At 37.6% G+C, this 20,764-nt stretch overlaps 2 protein-coding genes across 8 annotated transcripts; one reads left to right on the top strand and one right to left on the bottom strand.

Annotated features, from left to right (window-relative positions):
• Positions 1-2,619: 2,619 nt before the first annotated feature.
• On the bottom strand, positions 2,620-10,462 carry RAD1 (RAD1 checkpoint DNA exonuclease). Of its 6 annotated transcripts, none has more exons than XM_044932547.2 (6): positions 10,260-10,462; positions 9,100-9,327; positions 7,722-7,830; positions 6,164-6,422; positions 3,716-3,814; positions 2,620-3,401 (listed from the first exon to the last, which is right to left on the bottom strand). In XM_044932547.2, exons 2-6 carry the CDS (start codon positions 9,292-9,294, stop codon positions 3,224-3,226), a joined length of 840 nt encoding a protein of 279 aa, XP_044788482.1. In that variant the 5' UTR covers positions 9,295-9,327; positions 10,260-10,462; the 3' UTR covers positions 2,620-3,223. The 6 variants fall into 6 exon arrangements, with proteins under 6 accessions (XP_044788482.1, XP_044788483.1, XP_006071954.1 ...); XM_044932548.2 differs by lacking the exon at positions 10,260-10,462 and adding an exon at positions 9,778-9,918 and having other exon boundaries at positions 2,620-3,304; positions 3,688-3,814; XM_006071892.4 differs by lacking the exon at positions 10,260-10,462 and adding an exon at positions 9,778-9,918.
• BRIX1 (biogenesis of ribosomes BRX1) lies at positions 10,049-18,932 on the top strand. 2 transcript variants are annotated; one of them, XM_044932543.2, is made up of 11 exons: positions 10,049-10,207; positions 11,025-11,030; positions 12,672-12,783; positions 14,220-14,263; positions 15,633-15,703; positions 16,422-16,471; positions 16,599-16,672; positions 16,827-16,877; positions 17,004-17,105; positions 18,096-18,224; positions 18,477-18,932. In XM_044932543.2, the coding sequence occupies exons 1-11, from the start codon at positions 10,049-10,051 to the stop codon at positions 18,744-18,746; spliced, it is 1,068 nt and encodes a 355-aa protein (XP_044788478.1). In that variant the 3' UTR covers positions 18,747-18,932. The 2 variants fall into 2 exon arrangements, with proteins under 2 accessions (XP_044788478.1, XP_006071953.2); XM_006071891.4 differs by lacking the exon at positions 11,025-11,030.
• The last annotated feature ends 1,832 nt before the right edge of the window (positions 18,933-20,764 follow it).

The following is a 20,764-nucleotide window of genomic DNA, read 5'->3' as shown; positions in this document are numbered from 1 at the left end:
AGTTTTAAGAAACCACATTGGAAATGGTCAGCACAATACAACGTAATATAAAGTTTCACTCTTGGAAAACTGGAGCTGAGAACTAAGCTCCTTTCTAAACTCATTCAGTGGGAAGCAGCGATCTGGACAACCAATCAAAACACCTGAGGTTTCCAGCCACCCTAGTCCATAAGGTCATACACAGCTTAGACATTCCTTTGGTTGTCAGGCACTGAAATTTCTGAGATAGATGAGGGTTAGCTACTTTCTTTCAGTCCCTGTAACCGAATTGGAAAACAAACAAGCCCAGCTCAAACTCTCCCACATATAAATTTTAATAAATGTTCATTACCAAGCAGTTTCTGCAACCAGCTCTGGAAGTTCAATGATGCCTTACCTCCATGTGTTGGCAGTTCACCCATCACTTTGCATTAAAGGTCCACTTAAGGCAAACCTGACAATATTCTAGACGGGACTGTCCTAATCCAGTCAGCAACAAGCAACAGAAATCCCTGGACAAATGGCAGGAAGTAAAAGTCAAGCCTCAGGCACCAGTCCTAAGGGTACAGACTACAGGCCTCACTAGATTCTTATATTCTTTCCGTAAAGGGATGGGGAACTACTCTGAGATAATTTAGTTCACATATCCTGAATGCCTCTAGTTTTACCAATGAGAGCCACACTATTAACTAGGAGTTACATCCAGTCCATGAGCTATACATTTCAAAAAGATAACCTACTTCAAACATTTACTCTTTTATTGAGGCTTCTGAAGTGACTGAGATATGGATGCCAGGAACACCCGTGCCAGCTGCCTGGGGCATTTCTGATTAGAGGTTGAGCTGTCCACTGCTGGAGCAGGAAAACCCACAGTAGAGCTGCTAACTGCTGCAGGGGAGCACGCAACCTGACAGTTGTATAAAAATGCTACGAATACAAACTCGGGAAAAGAGAAAATGCTATTTTCCAATTCCTCAGAACCCAACAGATTTTGTTGCAGGTGGGGACAAGAGCCAGCAGTATGAAGACAGAAAGGGGAAAAGGGAGTCTATGTAGTTCTGAACACCCCCCACCCACCCCCACCCTAAGCTGTAGGGGCTGCCACATGCTGCCCTTTCAGCAATGGTAACTAATGCTTAGCAGGACTTGAGAGTATCATAGAAACTGTGTGGCTTCTTATAAAAAAAAAAAAAAAAAAAAACATGTATTACAAGACTTATTTTTATTACAACAGTAAAATTTAACATTTTTGTTTTGAATCATTTCATCAGTTCTAGGTGGAAGCATATCATAAGTCGGGAATAAACTAATTAAAAATAGAAAAAATAGCTACTGTTAAGTACAATTTTATTAGAAAGAATATGAGGTAAACTTCAGAAAGGCAAAGCTAAATCTTAGTCTTTTGTGACACGTGAACTCAACTTACAGTCACCAAAGCATCTGCATTGCCCAAGGAAGTGCTCCCCCCAGTGGTCTCTCATAGGAACTTTAACAAAGTTAGGCTAGCAAATTAGGGAGTCAAACAGAACACATGTAACTAGAAAATTCTTTATTAAAACATATCTTCATGTTACGGTGATTGAGAAAGAATTAAATTTATTAGCTTCTGAATTCTAAGTAACTCAAGATATGTTCAGCTGAAATAGTAGTCTTAAATGTGCAAAAATGTCAGTCTTATTTAATCATAGGTTCAACGTTCATAGTGACTAATAATCTGAAAGTGGAGGTCCTTTTATCTGATGAATATTTACCTTATCCTAGTATTTTAGATACTAGACATGCCAATGGGAAAAAACCAAATAACTGTCCAATTTTAAATTTAAAGGAAAATTGTAGTCCTTGAAATGTTTACTGATTAAGTATTTTCATAATTATGTTTTAGACGTGTTTTGTTCTTAATGCTTATTGAGACAACATTTGGCAGATTCAATCATTTCCTTCTTGAACACATACTGTAACTTTACAAAACTCCAACGACTTTTGTACCAGCTGGGCATCCCGAGATTGCCTGGGAGACTTAACTAGTTATCTGGCATTCACCCTGGGCTAGATACCCAGCATTGCATGAGTCGTACAGGTACCTGGGAGCAGCGCCTACGTGCCTGCCCACTGAGATATGCCTTGGTTTGGTTGAGAAACTTAAAAAAAAAAAAAAAAAAATTATTTTTGGTTGTACTAGGTCTTTGTCATGTGCAAGCTTTTCTCTAGTTGCAGAACACGGGTTCTAGGGCACATGAGCTCAGTAGCTGCAGCTCCCAAGCTCTAGAGTACAGGCTCAGCAGTTGTGGTACACGGGCATAGCTGCTCCACAGAATGTGGGATCTTCCAGGATCAGGGATGGAACCTGTGTCTCCTGCATTGGCAGGTGGATTCTTGACCACTGAGCGACTTGGGAAGCCCTGGTTGAGGAACTCTTATAGGCAAATAGAAGGTATCTAATAAGTACTTACTACAATGAATGGTTTTCAGAACAAGATGAAAACCTGTAATTCTGAAGACTGTTTTATATCATGTTCATAAATGCCTTCAAAATGTAAATAAATCATATAATTATTCAGACTTGTTTGGTGACACCTAAACTTCAGAACACTTGCCAAGACATCACCTGTAAAAGCAGTCACTTCAATGCAATTAAAATGCTATTTTTAAAAAATATCCTTTAAAACAGGGGTTCTCAAACTTTAGCAAGGATCAGAATCTCGGGGGGTGGGGCAGTGAAGGGGGGAAGCTGTTTAAACTACAGATTGCTGGCCCCACCCTCAGAGTTCCTGACAAGTTTCCAGATGGTCTAGGCATGACACTCTGAGAACCACTGCTTTATGACAGAGTCTCCAGAATTCCAACTAGGAAGTGATGCCCATATGCTATTGCTTTTTCTAATAGTAAATAAATAAAAGAACATTTCTGATATGGCTTCACCAAACTTCAAATTTTTATACTCTTGGAATGTCCTACTTAAGTAGAATAACACATAAAACTTATGCACCTTGACTTGTAACAATTTCCGTGAGTTCAAAAGACAGAACCACAAACTAGTCCAGTACTGGATAATCTATGACTACGTGACAACATTACTGAGAAAACCTACAGCAACTATCGGGACAGGGACTGTGCTGCTGCTCCTCCCTGCTTCTTCCCCTTAGAAAATCTTAACAGGAAGTCATGAAGGGCACTGCGCTCAGCATGAGAACATGACCTACTATGCATGTGTACATAAACAGTGCGTGAACCCCCATACTGAAGACTAAGAGTCAGGAACTTCTTCATCAGGACAGCAGTAATATTCCACAAAGCATATTTGTCCATCTTCATTTCTAATCATATACTGTAATGAGAGAAATCCTCGGTTATCTGTTCGAATAGATACCTTACAAGACAGGACTAATGCCTTTGTAGAGGGTTTCAGTAAAGAAATCTTGTATCTGCAGAAAAGTAAACAAAAAGCTGTTATTTGGACACATTTAAAGCATAATTCCAAGTAAAGGACAGAAGTTAGCCAAGAACTACCAAACAGCAAATATAAGAACAGAATCAAAGAGCCATCCAATTTGCTAATATTTTCTTCATTTTGAAAATTTAATTCACTATCACAATGCCAAATTCCCAAGTTAAACCCAGCAACCTACTATTTATTTTTTGCTATACTTTTATTTACACATTGAAAGTCTTAAAAAATTTATTTAGTAGAAATATAGTATTGAACCTCACCTTCATCACCAAATGGCAACCTACTGACCTGTTGACCTGGGTCTCATTGCAGTGAAATAATTCCATCAAATCAGAATCTTTGGGATAGTCAAGGTGGGAGCTTCCTGCATTCCCAAAAGTAGATAACCTATAGTAGAAAATGAGCAATTCATTTATTCATTGGTTCAACAATAAGCCACATTAGTATCCAAATAAGCAAACACTTCCTTAAGAAGCTCATTCTGGTGAGTGAAACATATATGTAGACAGCTGTAGACAAAGCGCTGTAACAATGACATAATAAAGATTCCTGTAGGATGCTGCAGTACAGAGCTAGCAACTAATAAATGACTTTGCAAAAAGCCAGCCACAGAAGGAATCTAGGGGGCTCTGCCTCAATCTCATTACCTTAATATTACTTTGATATTGTCCTTCCCTCTTCCTCAAATCAGAACCATGTAACAGGAGAGTGATGGAGTGACGGAAGACCCTGATCTATGTCAATGGCAAGCCCAGGGCCCTGCCAGCTATGTCTACTGCCACACCAAGCAATTAGGGCTTTTGTGTGTCTCAGATGCTTTTCAGGCTGTTTTATGGTTTTCTTTGCTTGGGAATATCAGTAGTTTGCAGACAATTTGTGAATGTTTATGTTTACTTAACTTACTGATCATTTGTTTTGGAAAGTGAAAAGTGTTAGTGGCTCAAGTCCTGTTCGACTCTTTGTGACTCCATGGACTGAAGCTCACCAGGTTCCTCTGTCCATGGGATTCTCCAGCAAGAATACTAGAGTGGGTTGCCATGCCCTTCTCCAGGGGACCTTCCTGACCAAGGGATCTAACGTGGGTATCCTGCATTGCAGGCAGATTCTTTACCATTTGAGCCACCTGGAATTAACATATATGAGCACTGTATGTGAGCGCTATATGAGCACAGTGATAAAGACCTAGGTGCTTGCTGGCTTTCCCCAGAATCCATCTTTTCCCTCTTCTAACATCACCTCTTTCTCTTAGCCATGTTGTTCATGCCCGCCATGCTGATGGTTCCCAAATCTATATTTTTAGTCTATACTGATCTCCTGAACTCTATACCTATCTATCCAACTACTCCCTAGTGTCACAGGCTCAAGTTTAACATATCCAGAAAAAAATATTTCAACTTCCAGTTCCCCACCCCCAAATAATTTCCTGTATGGGAGATGAAAAATACCATGATCCATCTAGTCACCCATGCTGAGAGAGATCATGTAGATGAGAAGCCTCTGGAATACTCTGTTTAAAGTGTCTGAAATCTTTAATTCACATCACTGCTTAAGTAGGGTTGCACTCATTTCCATTTTGATTAGCATTTTAACCAATCTTGAGCAAATTTTTTAACTACCTAACCAATAAGAAAAGCCTGCAGTTCTTCTAAAGGAGATACAAAAATAATAATTACACCTCTCATACCGTATGTATTTAACTCCTTTACTCTAATATTCTGAACGATTTCAAAAGAGTAGAAATAAATAAATTCTCTCTCTGATTCTAATCCTGAAGAGTTTTGCCATTTCATTTGTTGGGTCAAAATATGAGAAGCAGCTTGACAGTTTTTGATACTATATTCCTGCTGAAAATTGCCCTCTTAGGAAGCTCACCTTGACCATGCCTCCCAAAGTACTCCTGTGCTGGTTCCCTAATCTTAACGGCATGTAATTTTATTCTCTCTAAGGTGTTTCACGTATAGCCTCATCATCTTGATTTTAAGCTTTTCCTTCCTGTAGTGCTTAATGTCGGAGAAGGCAATGGCACCCCACTCCAGTACTCTTGCCTGGAAAATCCCATGGACAGAGGAGCCTGGTAGGCTGCAGTCCATGGGGTCACTAGGAGTCGGACACAACTGAGCGACTTCACTTTCACTTTTCACTTTCATGCACTGGAGAAGGAAATGGCAACCCACTCCAGTGTTCTTGCCTGGAGAATCCCAGGGACGGCGGAGCCTGTTGGGCCACCATCTGTGGGGTCGCACAGAGTCAGACATGACTGACATGACTTAGCAGCAGCAGCAGTGCTTAATGTAAATATGCACACTATAGGTGATTGATACTTAGTGAATGAACCATGTATAGAAAACACCTATTCCCTCCAGCATCTGTACTAACTTGGGAAAAAGAGATAACACATGCTGTAAACACCTTTTGCAAAAGTTTAAGCCCAATTTTCCTCACAATGCAACTGATCTATGATGGTAAGTAGAACAGCAATGAAATGATCACTAGTTTATGAACTCAGAGATGGGGCTACTCGTCTAGAAACCAACACTACCTATGAAGCTTTATAGTGAGTTAGTCTTCCTGGGTCTTCTAGTGTCCTGACACATAAAAGTATGAACTAAGAGTAGAAGCTCTCTGAAGTTCTGAAAATTTTCATAACCTGGGTAACAAAAACTGCATTCTAAGAAAATGTGTAAGCAGGTCGATGGAGTAAACTACATTAACCAGGACTGCAGGGCTTTCAAGTACCTGAAATAAGGTTTATCTGGAGACATGGTGATCTGCAGGACCTCACTCGTCATATCCAACTCGGAAAATGCTTCACGGAGCCCCTCTGACTGCAGAATAATTTTATTAATGACATTGGTGCTGCAGAAATCAAAATCCAGAGTCTCCTCAGGCTCCTGAGTGTTGATTTTACACACTGTCACCACGCCTCCTTCTTCCAGAAACAGCATCAGAGGGTAACCATAACCTTGGTAACACATCCGAAGTGCAGTAAAAGTCCCTGCAATGGAAACAAATACTACTCTGGGCTTAGCTTTAGAGCTCTGGGCTCAGCTTCCCCTCAAATCATGCCTAAAACTCAAGAACATTTTACCATGTCCATTTCTAGCATATATGTATGTATATCCTTATGAGAAGGGATCACATCTTTCCTGATGATAGTTGTGTATAGACAATTCCAAAAATAACTGCAAAAAATTGGGAATAAAATGTTAACTCTTTGAAATCATTTTCCAGGTTGGGAAAAAAAAAAACAAAACATACTTCAGAGATAGCTAGGTGATTATATATAAATATACAACTTCAGGATGGAGAATCTATACAGTCCATATTGCATGTATTAATAGTAACTGTTGTAGGATAGATTATGCTATTCTTGAAGGTCTTCAATCTGGATTGCTTTCATATTGTCTTATTATAACATCAATGTATTCACTGTGATAAGGACCCTTCCAACGTTTTCTACTGGGAGATAGTCCTTATATATCACCATATCTTAAGGTCTAATTGGGAGAAAAAGGGTGGTTAATGGAGGTTAGGGTTTTAGCTCTGCAAAACTAGTACTAAAGAGGAGAAGGACTATGACAGGATACTCTGCTCCTCTTAGTGGGCGGAGAACCACACTGAGGAATGGAAGAAGGCAGGTACTTTTATGGAAAACCAGTTGGGGATCACTGCATTAGAAAATGTATAATTTTAACCAATTCCTGACAATTCCGGAATTGTCAGTACAAAATTAAAACATATTTTCTAGAGGACCATAACTGATCCTTTCCTATGAAGTAAAAATCATCCTTCTGGGGTTTCCTTGTAGTTTTAACTATTGCTAAAAGTATATGACTATTTTAAAGGAAAAGCATTTACGAAGATAAACTTAATTTATAAATAGGGCTTAAAGAAAAAAGAGCAAATGTCAAACACAGTGAACTGGGAGTCAGGACAACTGGTATCTGTTTTTCTCTGCCACTATAATTCTTGACAAATTAGGGAAAAGAAGCAATTAAAATATATTTCTCAATGTTAAACATATTTAAGACATGTTCAAAGTATTCTTTTGATTAGTTCAAATTTAAAATCCTAAAAGCTTTGTAAATTAAAAGGTGAATGTAAATTAAGAACCATTAGCATCTACTAATATTATGAAAAATCAGAATATATGATTGTGGCAAATGAAAAATAAATTGGCAATTAATTTTTTAAACAAATGTTTATATTACTTATATTCTAATAATTTTCCCTGTATTTTTCTGACCATCCAGAAATGCTTTTATGTTATTATAAGGACAATAAAATAGTTCACCTGGCACAGGACTTGATCCAAAAATAGATAAACAGTCTAAAAGGACAGTTAAATTAATTCGAAAAGTAACAGACTCTTCTTGAACTCTAAACTCTTGAAATATTCCAGCCTATTAAAAAAAAAGTAAATGTGAAAATGTATGTTAAAGAATGAAAATGCACACATACAATTCTAGAGCTCACTTTATGTTTTTAAAATAACAATATTGTGCTAAACCCATGAAAATAATTTGATTATCAGTCAACACATCTTAAACTTTTTCAACTGAGATCCATTAGAATACTACTACTCAGTAGTTGAAGGTGTAACTGATTTCAGTCTGATGCAAAACTTTATGAAAAGGTCCTTCATCTAGCTCCTTGGAGCTAAACTATCTCCTACATGACTCTCCCTTGTCTCCTTTTTGTGCCCATCAGTTGGGCTAAGGTCATTGTGGAAAACAGCCAAACAAATTAGACAATGCATGAGTAACAACTGACTCTCAATTTCTTTTGAGGACAGGAATCATGTCTGATTAATCCCTCTATACCTGAGGGCATACTGTGCCCTTAGGTGTTCCAAAAAAATGCTAAATTAAATGTGAAATCCTATCTGAACCATACAACTATTACTTTGTAAGAACAAACAGATTATAACCAATAAGAGGAAAAAATACTAATAGGGAAGTAGTGCAAAAGAGCATATACTACAGAAACAAATGTTGTGGGTTCTCATCCCACCTAAGCCACTTGCCAGCTATAGGACTGCTGACAAATCACTTAGTGTCTCAGTTTCCACAAATGTAAAATGGGAATAATAATAGAACCACCTCATAGGACTGTAGGACTGTTGACTTTTTTTTTAATTTATCAAAATAAATTTATTAAAAGTATTCAAAGACCACTTCAAAGTCTAGCGGCCATCAGTACAGTTTTGGCACTCATAATGGACATTGTCATTTTCTACACAAAACACTCATTTTAGTACAAACACCAATTGACAGTTCAAACACATATCGTTTCAGTTTTAGAGTTATGTGAGACAACAGTACTGATGATCTGTAGTCATGGGAACTTCAGTACCCTTGCACATAGTAAACGTATATTACCTAGAACTAAAGAAACTACATCTAAACCACTATTGTTGTGAGCATTAAATGATTTAAATATATAAACATACAAAACACTCAGAAAAAGTGCCCACCTATAGTTTAATATATTTTAGACATTATTAACCATTATCTCTGTAAAACACGATAGGAAAAGAATTTGTTACCAGGAGAGAAAAAGAATTCAAATAATGATATTTTGTGCTCCAACTTAAATAAGGACCCTTGGAATTCATTGAGCTGGGTGAAGAATGTCATATGTCACTGGATTAAAGGTGCCAACTTCCATACCTGAATAAAAGCATTTGCTTGGACACATTTTGCGTTTTCCACTGTAACCTTGATTCCATTTTTAGTAGCGAAACACGTGGCATGTTCTCGGAAATGAATAGCCTTCAAGATAGTGGAGAGGTTCCTGACGTTGTCAAGGCTGGCCACTAAGCAGTAATCATTCTCGTCTGGGATCCGCTGGGTTAGGAGGGGCATGGTCCACGGCGCATTCGGCCCCGAGGGATGCTCCTGATGAGATGCGACAATAAAACTCCCCGTCCAGGCTGACGAGGCCCGCGATTTCAATGGAGGCCTGGACGCTGAACTCGCCGAAGTAGGAACTGAAACCCCACCTCTGCCACTTAACTATCTCTAACTTTGGGGGAAATTACCCTGTAAACTAGGGTTTCGTCGTCTTTAGTAAGGCGACAGTAACACGAAAAGTTAAGAAGGACAGAAATTCGCAACTAACACGGTCACCGGGGTCAGTTTCGCCAACCCAAACAGAGGCTCCGCTTCCTCAGTCAGAGAAGAGGTGTCCCGCGCCTCCAATCTTGCTTCTAACAGGATATGCGCTAAGGGGGCGGGCTTGAGTCCTTGGAAGGTCCTTCAAGAGACCCAGACAACCACCCACCACCACTCACCAGCCCACGACCCGCTTACAGACTTGTCTTGGGATCCCCAGAGCCCAAACCCTACGTTTGCGCAGCGCCCGGATTGCAGCTCCTAGAAAACTGCGGAGGAAGTGGAGCGGATCCCGCCCCTCTATTCAGATTTGCCGGCCACCTCGGCCACCGTCACCACAGAGATAGAAGAGGCCTAGAGAGCCGACCGGGCCGTACCATAAAGACGGGAAAGAGGCACCATAGAGCTGCAGGACTGTGGAGCTGGGGGCCGGGACCATAGAGACGGGAAGGCGGAGCGAGCGGCAGAGCCGGAAGGAAGGCCCAGAGCGAAGGTGCGGAGCAAGATGGCGGCGACCAAAAGGAAACGGCGTGGAGGCCTGGCGGTTCAGGCGAAAAAGTTGAAAAGAGACGCGAAAGATGGCAAGCTGCCGACTAAGCCGAACGACGTATCAGAGGAGGCGGCAGAAGAAGAGAAAGATCGTATCCCAGGCCCAGTTTGCAAGGTAAAGGGGGCTTTGCGGCCGCGGCTCCACGCGCTTTCGTTGTGGTACCTACCTGATTACCGCTCCGCGGGTTTCAGAGATGCTGGGGGTGTTACGGGAGCTCCGTCTCAGCTCTCTCTGCGGGACCAGCTGCCGCCTTTACATCTAACCCTAGTGCACGTGGCTGCACTCTTGGCAGGCTGCTGACTGAGCAACTTGACCGATTTCAAAGCTGTTACTGCTCGCAGAGAAGCGACTTTCGGGAACTGTTACAGTGTTTTGTCTTCATTTCCTTCGTTTTTTTTTTTTTTTTTGTTGTCGGAGGAAGGAAATTCTGCCTTAAACTTGTTTGTCTTTCTCGAGTATATATCCCTTCCAGTGATGGGATAGCCAGAATATTCCCGTATTCTGAATGTTGAAGCTGGTTATGCGGTTCTTTAAAAAACTACTGTCCTTTGGGACTATGCTTTAGACGTGATTTTTTTAAAATTTTACTTTTAATTGGAGGATAATTGCTTTACAATGTTGTGTTGTACAGTTTTCTAATGTACAACAACGTTAATCAGCCATTAAGTATACATATATCCATTCCCTCTTAAACCTCATTCCCATTCAATCCCCTACTTGATTTGTAACTCTCAAGGGATACGAAAAACTAGGGTAGATTCTATGAGTTTTTAGGTGTATTCGACAAAGTTTTAATGTGCCAAGCACTGTAAGAAGTTAGGTTTCCCGTACTTTGGGATTGCAAAACTAAAACGTGACCACTTTCTCCTAAAATGTTGGAGTTTAGAAGGAAACTAAGAACTGGTATGTAAGTTGATGGGTTTTTTTCCAGAAGAAGGTGAACACAAGTTGTTAAATCTTTCATTCATCTTAAGCTAGATAAAATACTGTGGAGACAATTGGTCTGATTTAGTAATTTCCTTCCGTCTTCCCCCGCCACCCCACCACAGCTTAGCATGCTGCTGCTGCTGCTAAGTCGCTTCAGTCATGTCCGACTCTGTGCGACCCCATAGACGGCAGCCCACCAGGCTCCCCTGTCCCTGGGATTCTCCAGGCAAGAACACTGGAGTGGGTTGCCATTGCCTTCTCCAGTGCATGAAAGTGAAAAGTGAAAATGAAGTCGCTCAGTCGTGTCCGACTCCTAGCGACCCCATGGACTGCAGCCTACCAGGCTCCTCCGTCCATGGGATTTTCCAGGCAAGAGTACTGGAGTGGGTTGCCATTGCCTTCTTCGACAGCTTAGCATTGATCTGTATATATCACGTAGTGAATGACAGGTAAATTTGGCAAGCGCTGGGAAAGGAGTTAGCTTTGAGGAATGAAAGATAAGCTTGAATTCTAACCCTGATATTAATTAACGGGGACATTTTGAACTCTTCTCATTTGCAAACTAAGGTAAAAAATGTAATTTACTCTTTGTGAAGAGTAAACTAGACTTCTTGTAGATTTTCTGTAAATGTTAGTGTTCTCACTCTTCCCTTTAGGAGCTAAAAAGAAATGTGATAGTATCTGTCATCTGAGTCATAATATGAAATTTTTTATTTAAGTGCAGGAGATAAAGATTTCTTTAGAATAACCAGGTAAGGGATCATGAAGGATTTAGCCTTTGAATTGGATCCCAAGGTAAGGGCAAAATTTCTGTATTCAAAAATGAGAGGGAACAATATAAGTCCAGAGGGAGAGAAAAAAACTAATCAGAGGTGTTGAAGTGGATGAAATGCTGACTTGAAAAAAAAAAAAACAAACACCAGCCAAATTGGCTAAAGTATAGGTAGAAATATAAATGTACTTTAGAATCTAGTGTTAAAGCTGTGTCGTTTTGAACTTTGTTTAGAAAACCCTGGAAGATAAAGATGTGATTGGAGCAAGCAGGTGGTAGTCCACCTTGTCTATTGGAGGAGCTCCTGGCAGGGAGGACTAGCATTTGAAGATCTGCAATTGTTATGAGATTATAAGAATCTGAACCTTGAAGGCAGTATCACTAAGAGAGGACTAAGAGTTGTTGGAAAGAGAAATTGACAGCATTTACTGGTGCTTATGATATGAGATAAGGGCAAATGGAAGATTCAAAGCATGGGGGACTGAAATGATGGTGACATCATCAGAAAAATAGTAAGGAAGTTTACCAGCTTTTAAGATTTGGCATCCTAAAGTTGAATTTGAGGTAAGTCAGATACTGGATTATTTGAGCTAGAAAGAGTTCCTTATCTTTCTATAGAGTTAGTTGACAGTGAAAGCTGTGAGAGTGATTATGAGAACTGTAATAATCAGGAGGAGGAACTGGAGAAATTGAAGAAAAACAAAAGGAAGGGAAGCCAAGGAGGTTTCTGGATAGCAGCTGGGATCAGTAAATGCTACTGAGATTGAATTAAAGGCTGAGGTCAGGATTGTTTGGGTTGCTACTTGGAAGCATTTATTTTTAAGCAAACAAGATAGATTTGCCATGAAATGTTAAAATTCTCACACTTTTTCCCTTTAGGGAAAGTGGAAAAATAAGGAACGGATTCTCATCTTTTCTTCTAGAGGAATAAATTTCAGAACAAGACATTTAATGCAAGACTTGAGAATGTTGATGCCTCATTCTAAAGCAGGTGCTTTTATATCATATGTGTTAAAATTTCATATTTGTAAACTTGCCTGTTTATATATTTTCACTTCTAGTCACACTTGTTCATTCAGCATGTCAGGTAAAGAACAACGACTTCTCAGAAGTTTTATCTGTTCAGTGCCAAGACTTTTCCAATTAATATTTTTTAGAAATTCTCTGCAAAATGCATTAAACATTGTTTTCTCTAAAACATTTTTTGAAAGTCCAGGAATGACTTCATTATAATGTTCTCAGAGGCCATGAGCTGGTTTGTCCTTCTAAATTAATCAAGACTGCCATGTATTATTTTCTGCATTTAAAACAAAACAAAACAAAAAATTCTTATTAAAAACTTAATGTACCAGGAGTATGATTTGAAGAACCTTTAAGTTGGGACTCAGTCTATTAAATGCCAAGCTTTTTCTTTTATAATGGGATGTCTTACAGGCAAATGAAAAACATTTAGTAATGGGATTTGGAACCATGACAGTGTTCTCATGCAGCTGTATTTTGTGCCTGGGTTGGGAGGTGCTTAGGTTTTAATTCTTGGTAATAACATAACAGTGTTTCTGAATAAAATAACAATGTTTCTGAAACTGAGGTCTGTAGTTACATAAAGAAAATTTTAATTTGTATTGTTTCCTAAGTGAGTGTTTCTAAAACCTGTGTCCTAAAATTGGTTTGTGAGAATTTTCCTGCTTTGGAAAGAGATTAGTAAAATGAGGTAGACCTCATTTTATTGTGCTTCACTTTTTTGCAATTTTTTTTTTCTCCATATGCAGACTTGTGGTAACCTTGTGTCAAGCAAGTCTCTTGGCGCCATTTTTCCAATGGCATTTATTTACTCACTTTGTATCTGTCACATTTTGGTAGTTCTTGCAGTGTTTCAAACCTTTTCAATGTTGTTATCTTGTGATCTGTGATCAGTGATCTTTGACGTTACTGCTGTGGCTCACTGGAGGCTCAGATGATGGTTAGCATTTTTTAGCATTAAAATATTTTTAAATTAAGGCATTACATTGTTTATTTACGCGTAATGTGTTTGTACATCTGATACTATGGTATAGTATAAGCATGACATTTATATGCACTAGGAAATGAAAAAAAATTTATGTGACATGCTATCTTTCAATATTCTCTTTATTATGGTCATCTGGAACTGAACAGGCAGAAGCTCTGAGGTATGCCTGCACACAAAGAAACACTGCCTAGATCTTTATAATTCCTGAGGACAATTTTCAATCACTCATTTTTGCATTTCAAAACAACAAGATTTTTAAAGAGGTCATGTGTCTTCAGCTCTAATCATTTTGAAGATCAATCTCATTTAAACTGAAAATTATAAAGATACTTAATATTTAATTTTCTAGAAAGTATGAGTGATTTGATTGAAGTAGCTTTGAAATCTTTTTGTTTAATTGTTTTTTTTTCTTTTTACAGATACTAAAATGGATCGTAAAGATAAGTTATTTGTGATTAATGAGGTAATTTAAGAAAGTAAATATTCTAGCAGCACTATTTAGAAACTATTTTAGAACATGAGAAGTTGATCATTTAAAAAATAAGTCAGTTATCCAGTGACTTAAGTTGTTTTATATAAGATACGCAAACTCTAATTATGTACCTTCTAAATTTTTTTATAGTACTCACTGTCTATTTCACACAATTTAATGCTTCAATATGTATTATTTCTTGGTCATTCTTAAATTTGTCTTCTCTCAATAAGCATATTGAGGAAAGTATTTTGCTAGTATTAAAAGCAGTGCGTATGATATTTGCTCTTAAGGTATTATGAACTAGTAATAGGTTAAAATTTCAAAGTAGTGTTGAAGACTAAACTTCCATTTTTAAAGCAAATTTTTTTTAAAACTTAGAAGAATTGTTTTAAAAAACAATTAGATACTTAGATACTTCTTTTTAGTTATTAGAAAGGCTTCTGTTATTCATTTAGCACAAAATTTTGAAGCCCTGTTCTATCATGGGATTATTCTATAGAAGCAGTGTTAAGAGAAATGCCACTGTCATCATGGAACTTACATTCTAATGAGGGAGTCAGGCCCCTAATAGGTAGTATAATTTCAAGTAAAGATAGGAGACATAAACAGGATCCGGATTGCAGCAACTAAAGCTCACAACTTAGCATGTAGTTGTATTTATTCCAAGAAAGTAAGCAGCAAAAGCATTGGGTTGATGAATTCTTTAAGCCTCAGGTAGTATATATATATTAATTTATAAATACTACAGTAATAAAGGACATCATTCCCTTATTGCTTTTGTGCATTTCTCACTTGAGACTTTATAAATCTTTAAGACGTTGAAGTTTACTTCAACTTGAAATAGGTTTTGTATACTCCTTAGTGATTTTACAGAACCAAATCACAGAAATGGTAGTACAGATGAGGAAGAAAAAACATAAATTTCTTGAGCTTAAAATAGAACAGCAAAAAAGTTAAACATCAAAGTAATGGTTATAAAGTATGTTTTTGGTTCTTTAAGGACTGTTTTTCTACAGTTGGTGAGGTTCTTATGTGCTTTATTCCTGGGGTTGTTTGTTTTTAATCTTAGTAGTTTGTACACAGGAATATGGTCAGAAGAAGAGGTTCCCCAAGGGAGCCCAGTTAAAATGCTAGACCGAAAAAGAGTAGCTGTTTCCGTCAAAGAGGTGGGCAGAGCATAGTTTATCTTATGCAGAAAATCTAAACATTTCTGCAAATAAATCTACTTTGATTTAGACCTTTGTAACCTCTTAACCTGCTGAAGTATTCTTAGAGGAATCTGAATATTCATTCTTTGAATTGCTTTAGATCTTAGTTTTATTATGTACTTCATTTTTCTATACTTTGCTCCATTTAGGTTTGTGAAATGAAAAACTGCAATAAATGTATCTATTTTGAAGCTAAAAAAAAACAAGATCTCTATATGTGGTAAGAGAATGTATTTTTTTTTTAATTTTTTAAATTATGAAAGTATAATACATTTAAAAGAGACTTGGAAAATAAAAGTTATAGTTCCACAATATATTGCAATTATTTTTTAGTAGATTAATTATAATTTTTAGTTGGAGTTTCAGTATCAAACTCTAAAAAATTAATAGAATGAATAGACAGAAAAGTAGAAGAATATAGTGGACTTGAAAAGCACTGTGAAACAATTCAATATAATTAAGATTTATCCAGTTTCACACAACAGCAGGATACAAATTCTATTCAAGTTCCCAGAGACTGTAAACCAGGAGACACTGGAACATATCTAGGGATGTACAACAAATGCAAAAATTCCATGGTTTAAAGGTATTGAAATCATACAGAGTTTTTTTTAAACTGTGAAATTATGTTAGAAATCAATATCGAAAGAGAATGTATTAAATAAATTTGGGAATATGTGAATATTGTTAGCACTTTATGGTATCTTTTCTTTTTTTAAAACTGTGTATTTTATGTTTTTGACTGCACCATGTGGCATGTGGGATCTTAGTTCCTAGACCAGGGATCAAACCTGTGCCCCCTTGCATTGGACGTGCAGGGTGTTAACCACTAGACCACCAGGGAAGTCTTTGTGGTATCTTTTAAATTGAGCTGGAAGTAAGCTTTTACTATATTCTAAATTCTAATTAGTTGAAAAAGCTTCTTTTATATTTTTTAGGCTTTCAAATTCACCTCATGGACCATCTGCTAAATTCCTTGTTCAAAATAGTAAGTTGACTCAATTTAAATTTTTTTTGTAAGAAAATTGAAAATAATCTTTTGGGATAATTGAAAATAATCTTTAGGGATAATTGTGCCAAAGTTATAACTATTTTTGTTGTTATAATTTTTCTAGTTCATACCCTAGCTGAGCTAAAGATGACTGGAAACTGTTTAAAAGGTTCTCGGCCCCTCTTGTCTTTTGACCCTGTAAGTTTCTCATTCAGTGTATGAGGTTTAATTTTCTTACTGTGCATGGTTGTTTTTTTGAGTGGATATAGTTGTATAATTCAATTTAGTTAATAAAACACAACTTTAAGCAAAATTAATGCTGTCAAATAATATGTTCACTTTATTCTTACAGGCTTTTGATGAATTGCCACATTATGCTTTGTTAAAAGAACTCTTAATTCAGGTAAATATCTTTACTAGAAACTGTATTTAGTAAAATATTATAAATAAGTGTCTTCCTTTTAACTTTATCTAAAACACACATGGTATGTCATAGAATACAGAACTAATGTGTCCCTTTTTCCACTAGATCTTCAGTACACCACGGTATCATCCCAAAAGCCAGCCATTTGTGGACCATGTGTTTACATTTACCATTTTGGATAATAGGATATGGTTTCGGAACTTTCAGGTTAGCTTTTGTTTTTAGTTACATAAGTTAGGATATATAGTGTTTATGATATAGAATAGGAAATGATACTCTTTTTCTCTTAAATAGCTTTCTTTTGCCTACAGACTTGTAGTAAATAACCCCTATTTCATAACCTAAGTTCATGGCTATCAGCTGAGTATGGATTTTCTCACAAGACATTAATACATTGAATAAAATATAAGTTTCTCTCCTAAGAGGTTTTAGAGTCTGCTGGGGCTGGGGTGGGGTTTTAGACTTAGAAAAACATAGCCCCCATAGAAAATATTTGATGAGAACTATTAGATGAGTCATACAGTGATTCATTCAGGAGGAGAGGTGGATGAAAACAGCAAGACATAATTTCAGACAGCGTGTGAAATAAACTGGGCTTTTTTCTGCTTCTGTTAAGCAGAAAAGATATGTGAGTTAAACATAGCCCCTTCTTAACCTCTGAATTCAGGCCTGCCTTAAACAATAGTAGTATTTGTGGTTCAGAAGTTGCTCCTTAATTCCACAGTCAGTAGCCATTCAAAAATTAATTTTTGCCATGTATCCTTTTATATGCCTTTTAGTCTAATTTGAATTGGATTTATAAAAACAACTCAAGGATTGATTTAAATTTTGAAAGAGTGCCCCATAGGGTGCTTGAATATTCACATTTTGTTATCATGGTTGCAGTTTTAAATAATCATTTGACCAGTTTTGCAAGAAGACATGTGTTGGTGAGAAGCTAGATACAGACCAAATTGAAATGACTCAGTTTTAAAGACACACTGAAAAGACATTTATATTTTCCTATGACAACTGCTTGTAACCAGTAATACATTTCAGAAAATATTGATGATTCGGCATTTGCCAAGTTTCCCTTCCACCTTAGCTTTATTGGGTATCAGTTCTTTTAGGCACATTTGTAATGAGGATATAGCCCATGTACCATTTAGAAGTATTTTATTCAAATCAAAATGAAATGTTTCCTTTTTTTAATTAAAGATCATTGAAGAAGATGCTGCTCTTGTAGAAATAGGACCCCGTTTTGTCTTAAATCTTATAAAGATTTTCCAGGGAAGTTTTGGAGGACCAACTTTGTATGAAAATCCTCACTACCAGTCACCAAACATGGTAAGCTGTTTCTGTTCAGTGGTCCTTGATGTCCTAAAACTCTTGGGCCAAAGTAATTCTGTCAAATAAGTGTTCTGTTAACTGTGAAACTGAATTTGGTTTTTGCTGCATCCGGTCTTACAGATTACTATTTTTTTTTTTTTTTTGATAATGCAGGGTGAAGGGAAATAGGTTTCATAAGTGAATGTCCTTGCCATGTATAAAATGTTTATTTTTATTCAAGAGCACCTTTCATATTTTTTTTGTTTCTAGCATCGGCGTGTCATAAGATCCATCACAGCTGCAAAATACAGAGAGAAACAGCAAGTGAAAGATGTGCAGAAGCTGAGAAAGAAAGAACCAAAGACTATTCTTCCCCATGATCCCACTGCAGATGTTTTTGTTACACCCGCTGACGAAAAGCCGGTAGAAATACAGTGGGTGAAACCAGAGCCAAAAGTCGATTTGAAAGCCAGAAAGAAAAGGATTTACAAAAGACAAAGAAAGATGAAACAGAAGATGAGCAGTGGGAATGCAAAATGAATCAATGGAGAACTAATTTGACTTCAGTTGTTTTATATTTATTTTGTGTTCAATGTGTAAATACTTTTGTTATCTGCGATGACCTTACATCTAATTAGTGTGACATTTAAAAGAAAAAACTTAAGATTTTGTGACTTTGGTCTGGGTGGGTCTATGTTTTTCTAAATAAAATATCACCAGAACTCATCACCTAATTTCTGTTTTTCTTTTTAAAGCTTTACATATTACTAAAAACTTAGCACACTTAAGGTTTAGGCCCACTGTCTTGGATTAAAATTTTCAGTTTATTAAAGCTGAAATTCAGGCAGATTTACTGGGTTGTTGTCATATGTAAAACAGTATTAGGCACTTTGAGGGCATCGTTTCAGATGGTGCACAGTGAGGGTAGAGAGCTAGAAGGGGAAGCATCTTACTGAAGTTTGAGTCCCTGAGTCACAAGGCACGGGAAGAGCCAACTTCTCTTGTTTCCTTACCTTGAAAAAATGTGAGAAAAATATTTAGGTTTTGCAAATCAAATAAGTTGATATATGTATTGAAAGTGTTTTGTAGATTACAAATTTAATTTAGAAGCAGTGGGTGTAAATTACTTAAATTAACAGTAAAAGGAAGAAAAATGGAACAGTTACGGCACCAGAACATGTGAGTTTTTCCTGTTATGAAAGAACTTTATTTGAAGCAGAGCACTGGGCTTATCACCCTGAAGAACGATTAGTGGTAGACAGGATTCTGGGTGCAAGCGGCCAGGGACAGGGTAGGGCCATGCGTGTGGTGTTCTGTCACTTTATTCCTGCTAATTGTTTTCCCGTCCTTGCTCTGCAACATTAGTAATTGCACAGTATTCTACTCTGCCACCCATCAGCAGTCCCTTACTGTTGGATATTTGAGTATTTCAGTTTTATCTTTTCTGGTACAGATGCTTGCAACAAACATTCTACACATATTTTGTACACTATATGTAGTTAACCCTGGTCAAAAGTTAGAAACTTGTTCCTCTAAATATTGTACCTTACCAGAGGTTAGTGTTCATTTCCTTGTACCCTTGCTAATGATGAGATAATCTGTCAATTTGATAGGTTAAAAAAAATGAATACTGTTTTGGCTGGGTATTGGTTTTTCTTTTGTGACTAATACTGTATTTGTGTGGTAGTTACATGAATTTGTTGGAGAAGGAAATGGCAACCCACTCCAGTATCCTTGCCTGGAAAATCTCATGGACACAGGAGCCTGGTGGGCTGCAGTCCATGGGGTCGCAAAGAGTTGGGCATGACTGAGCGACTAACGTTTACTTCGGCGGGGAAAAGCCGTTATTTAAGCAATTGAATATAGGATGAAAATAAGACATTGTAATCATTTATGTGGATACCCTCTTGAGAGTCCCTTGGACTGCAAGGAGATCCAACCAGTCCATTCTGAAGGAGATCAGCCCTGGGATTTCTTGAAGGAATGATGCTAAAGCTGAAACTCCAGTCCTTTGGCCACCTCATGCGAAGAGTTGACTCATTGGAAAAGACTCTGATGCTGGGAGGGATTGGGGGCAAGAGGAGAAGGGGACGACAGAGGATGAGATGGCTGGATGGCATCACTGACTCGATGGACGTGAGTCTCAGTGAACTCCGGGAGTTGGTGTTGGACAGGGAGGCCTGGCGTGCTGTGATTCATGGGGTCGCAAAGAGTCGGACACGACTGAGCGACTGATCTGATCTGATGTGGATACCTCATTTGAATGAGAATTTCTGAAGTCCATGTTCATTTAGAAGTCAACCTGTTTAATAAAGATCTTCCTTTAGGCTGAAATTTACATACAGTGTAATTGTCTTTAAATTTTGATACAGTATTACAAGCAAAAGTGGATCCTCTTTCCTTCAGGAGGAAAAAGAGGCAAGTGACTGAGAAGTAGCAAAACCAGATGGAATTGGAGAAAGAAAAAAGTCATTTTTTTGTTCACTTTACTCCCCTTTCCTAATTCCATTCTCAGATAGGGAAATGTCCTGTTTTTCCTTGCACTCAAACCTCTCAGT

The sequence above is a fragment of the Bubalus bubalis genome, chromosome 19 (assembly GCF_019923935.1).
Source record: "Bubalus bubalis isolate 160015118507 breed Murrah chromosome 19, NDDB_SH_1, whole genome shotgun sequence".
Taxonomy (NCBI): Eukaryota; Metazoa; Chordata; class Mammalia; order Artiodactyla; family Bovidae; genus Bubalus; species Bubalus bubalis.
Note: the sequence above shows the minus strand (reverse complement) of the source record. Positions and strands in the feature narration are given on the sequence as shown.

Bases quoted from the DNA above. Each gene is read 5' to 3' on its own strand.
- BRIX1 (XM_044932543.2), top strand. From the start codon at position 10,049: ATGGCGGCGACCAAAAGGAAACGGCGTGGAGGCCTGGCGGTTCAGGCG. The intron at 12,784-14,219 runs GTGCTTTTATAT...TTCTTTTTACAG, and splicing joins GATGCCTCATTCTAAAGCAG to ATACTAAAATGGATCGTAAA. The intron at 18,225-18,476 runs GTAAGCTGTTTC...TTTTGTTTCTAG, and splicing joins ACTACCAGTCACCAAACATG to CATCGGCGTGTCATAAGATC.
- RAD1 (XM_044932547.2), bottom strand. From the start codon at position 9,294: ATGCCCCTCCTAACCCAGCGGATCCCAGACGAGAATGATTACTGCTTA. The intron at 7,831-9,099 runs GTATGGAAGTTG...TTTTTTTAATAG, and splicing joins AAGCAAATGCTTTTATTCAG to GCTGGAATATTTCAAGAGTT. The intron at 3,402-3,715 runs GTCAGTAGGTTG...ACTTTTCTGCAG, and splicing joins AATGAGACCCAGGTCAACAG to ATACAAGATTTCTTTACTGA.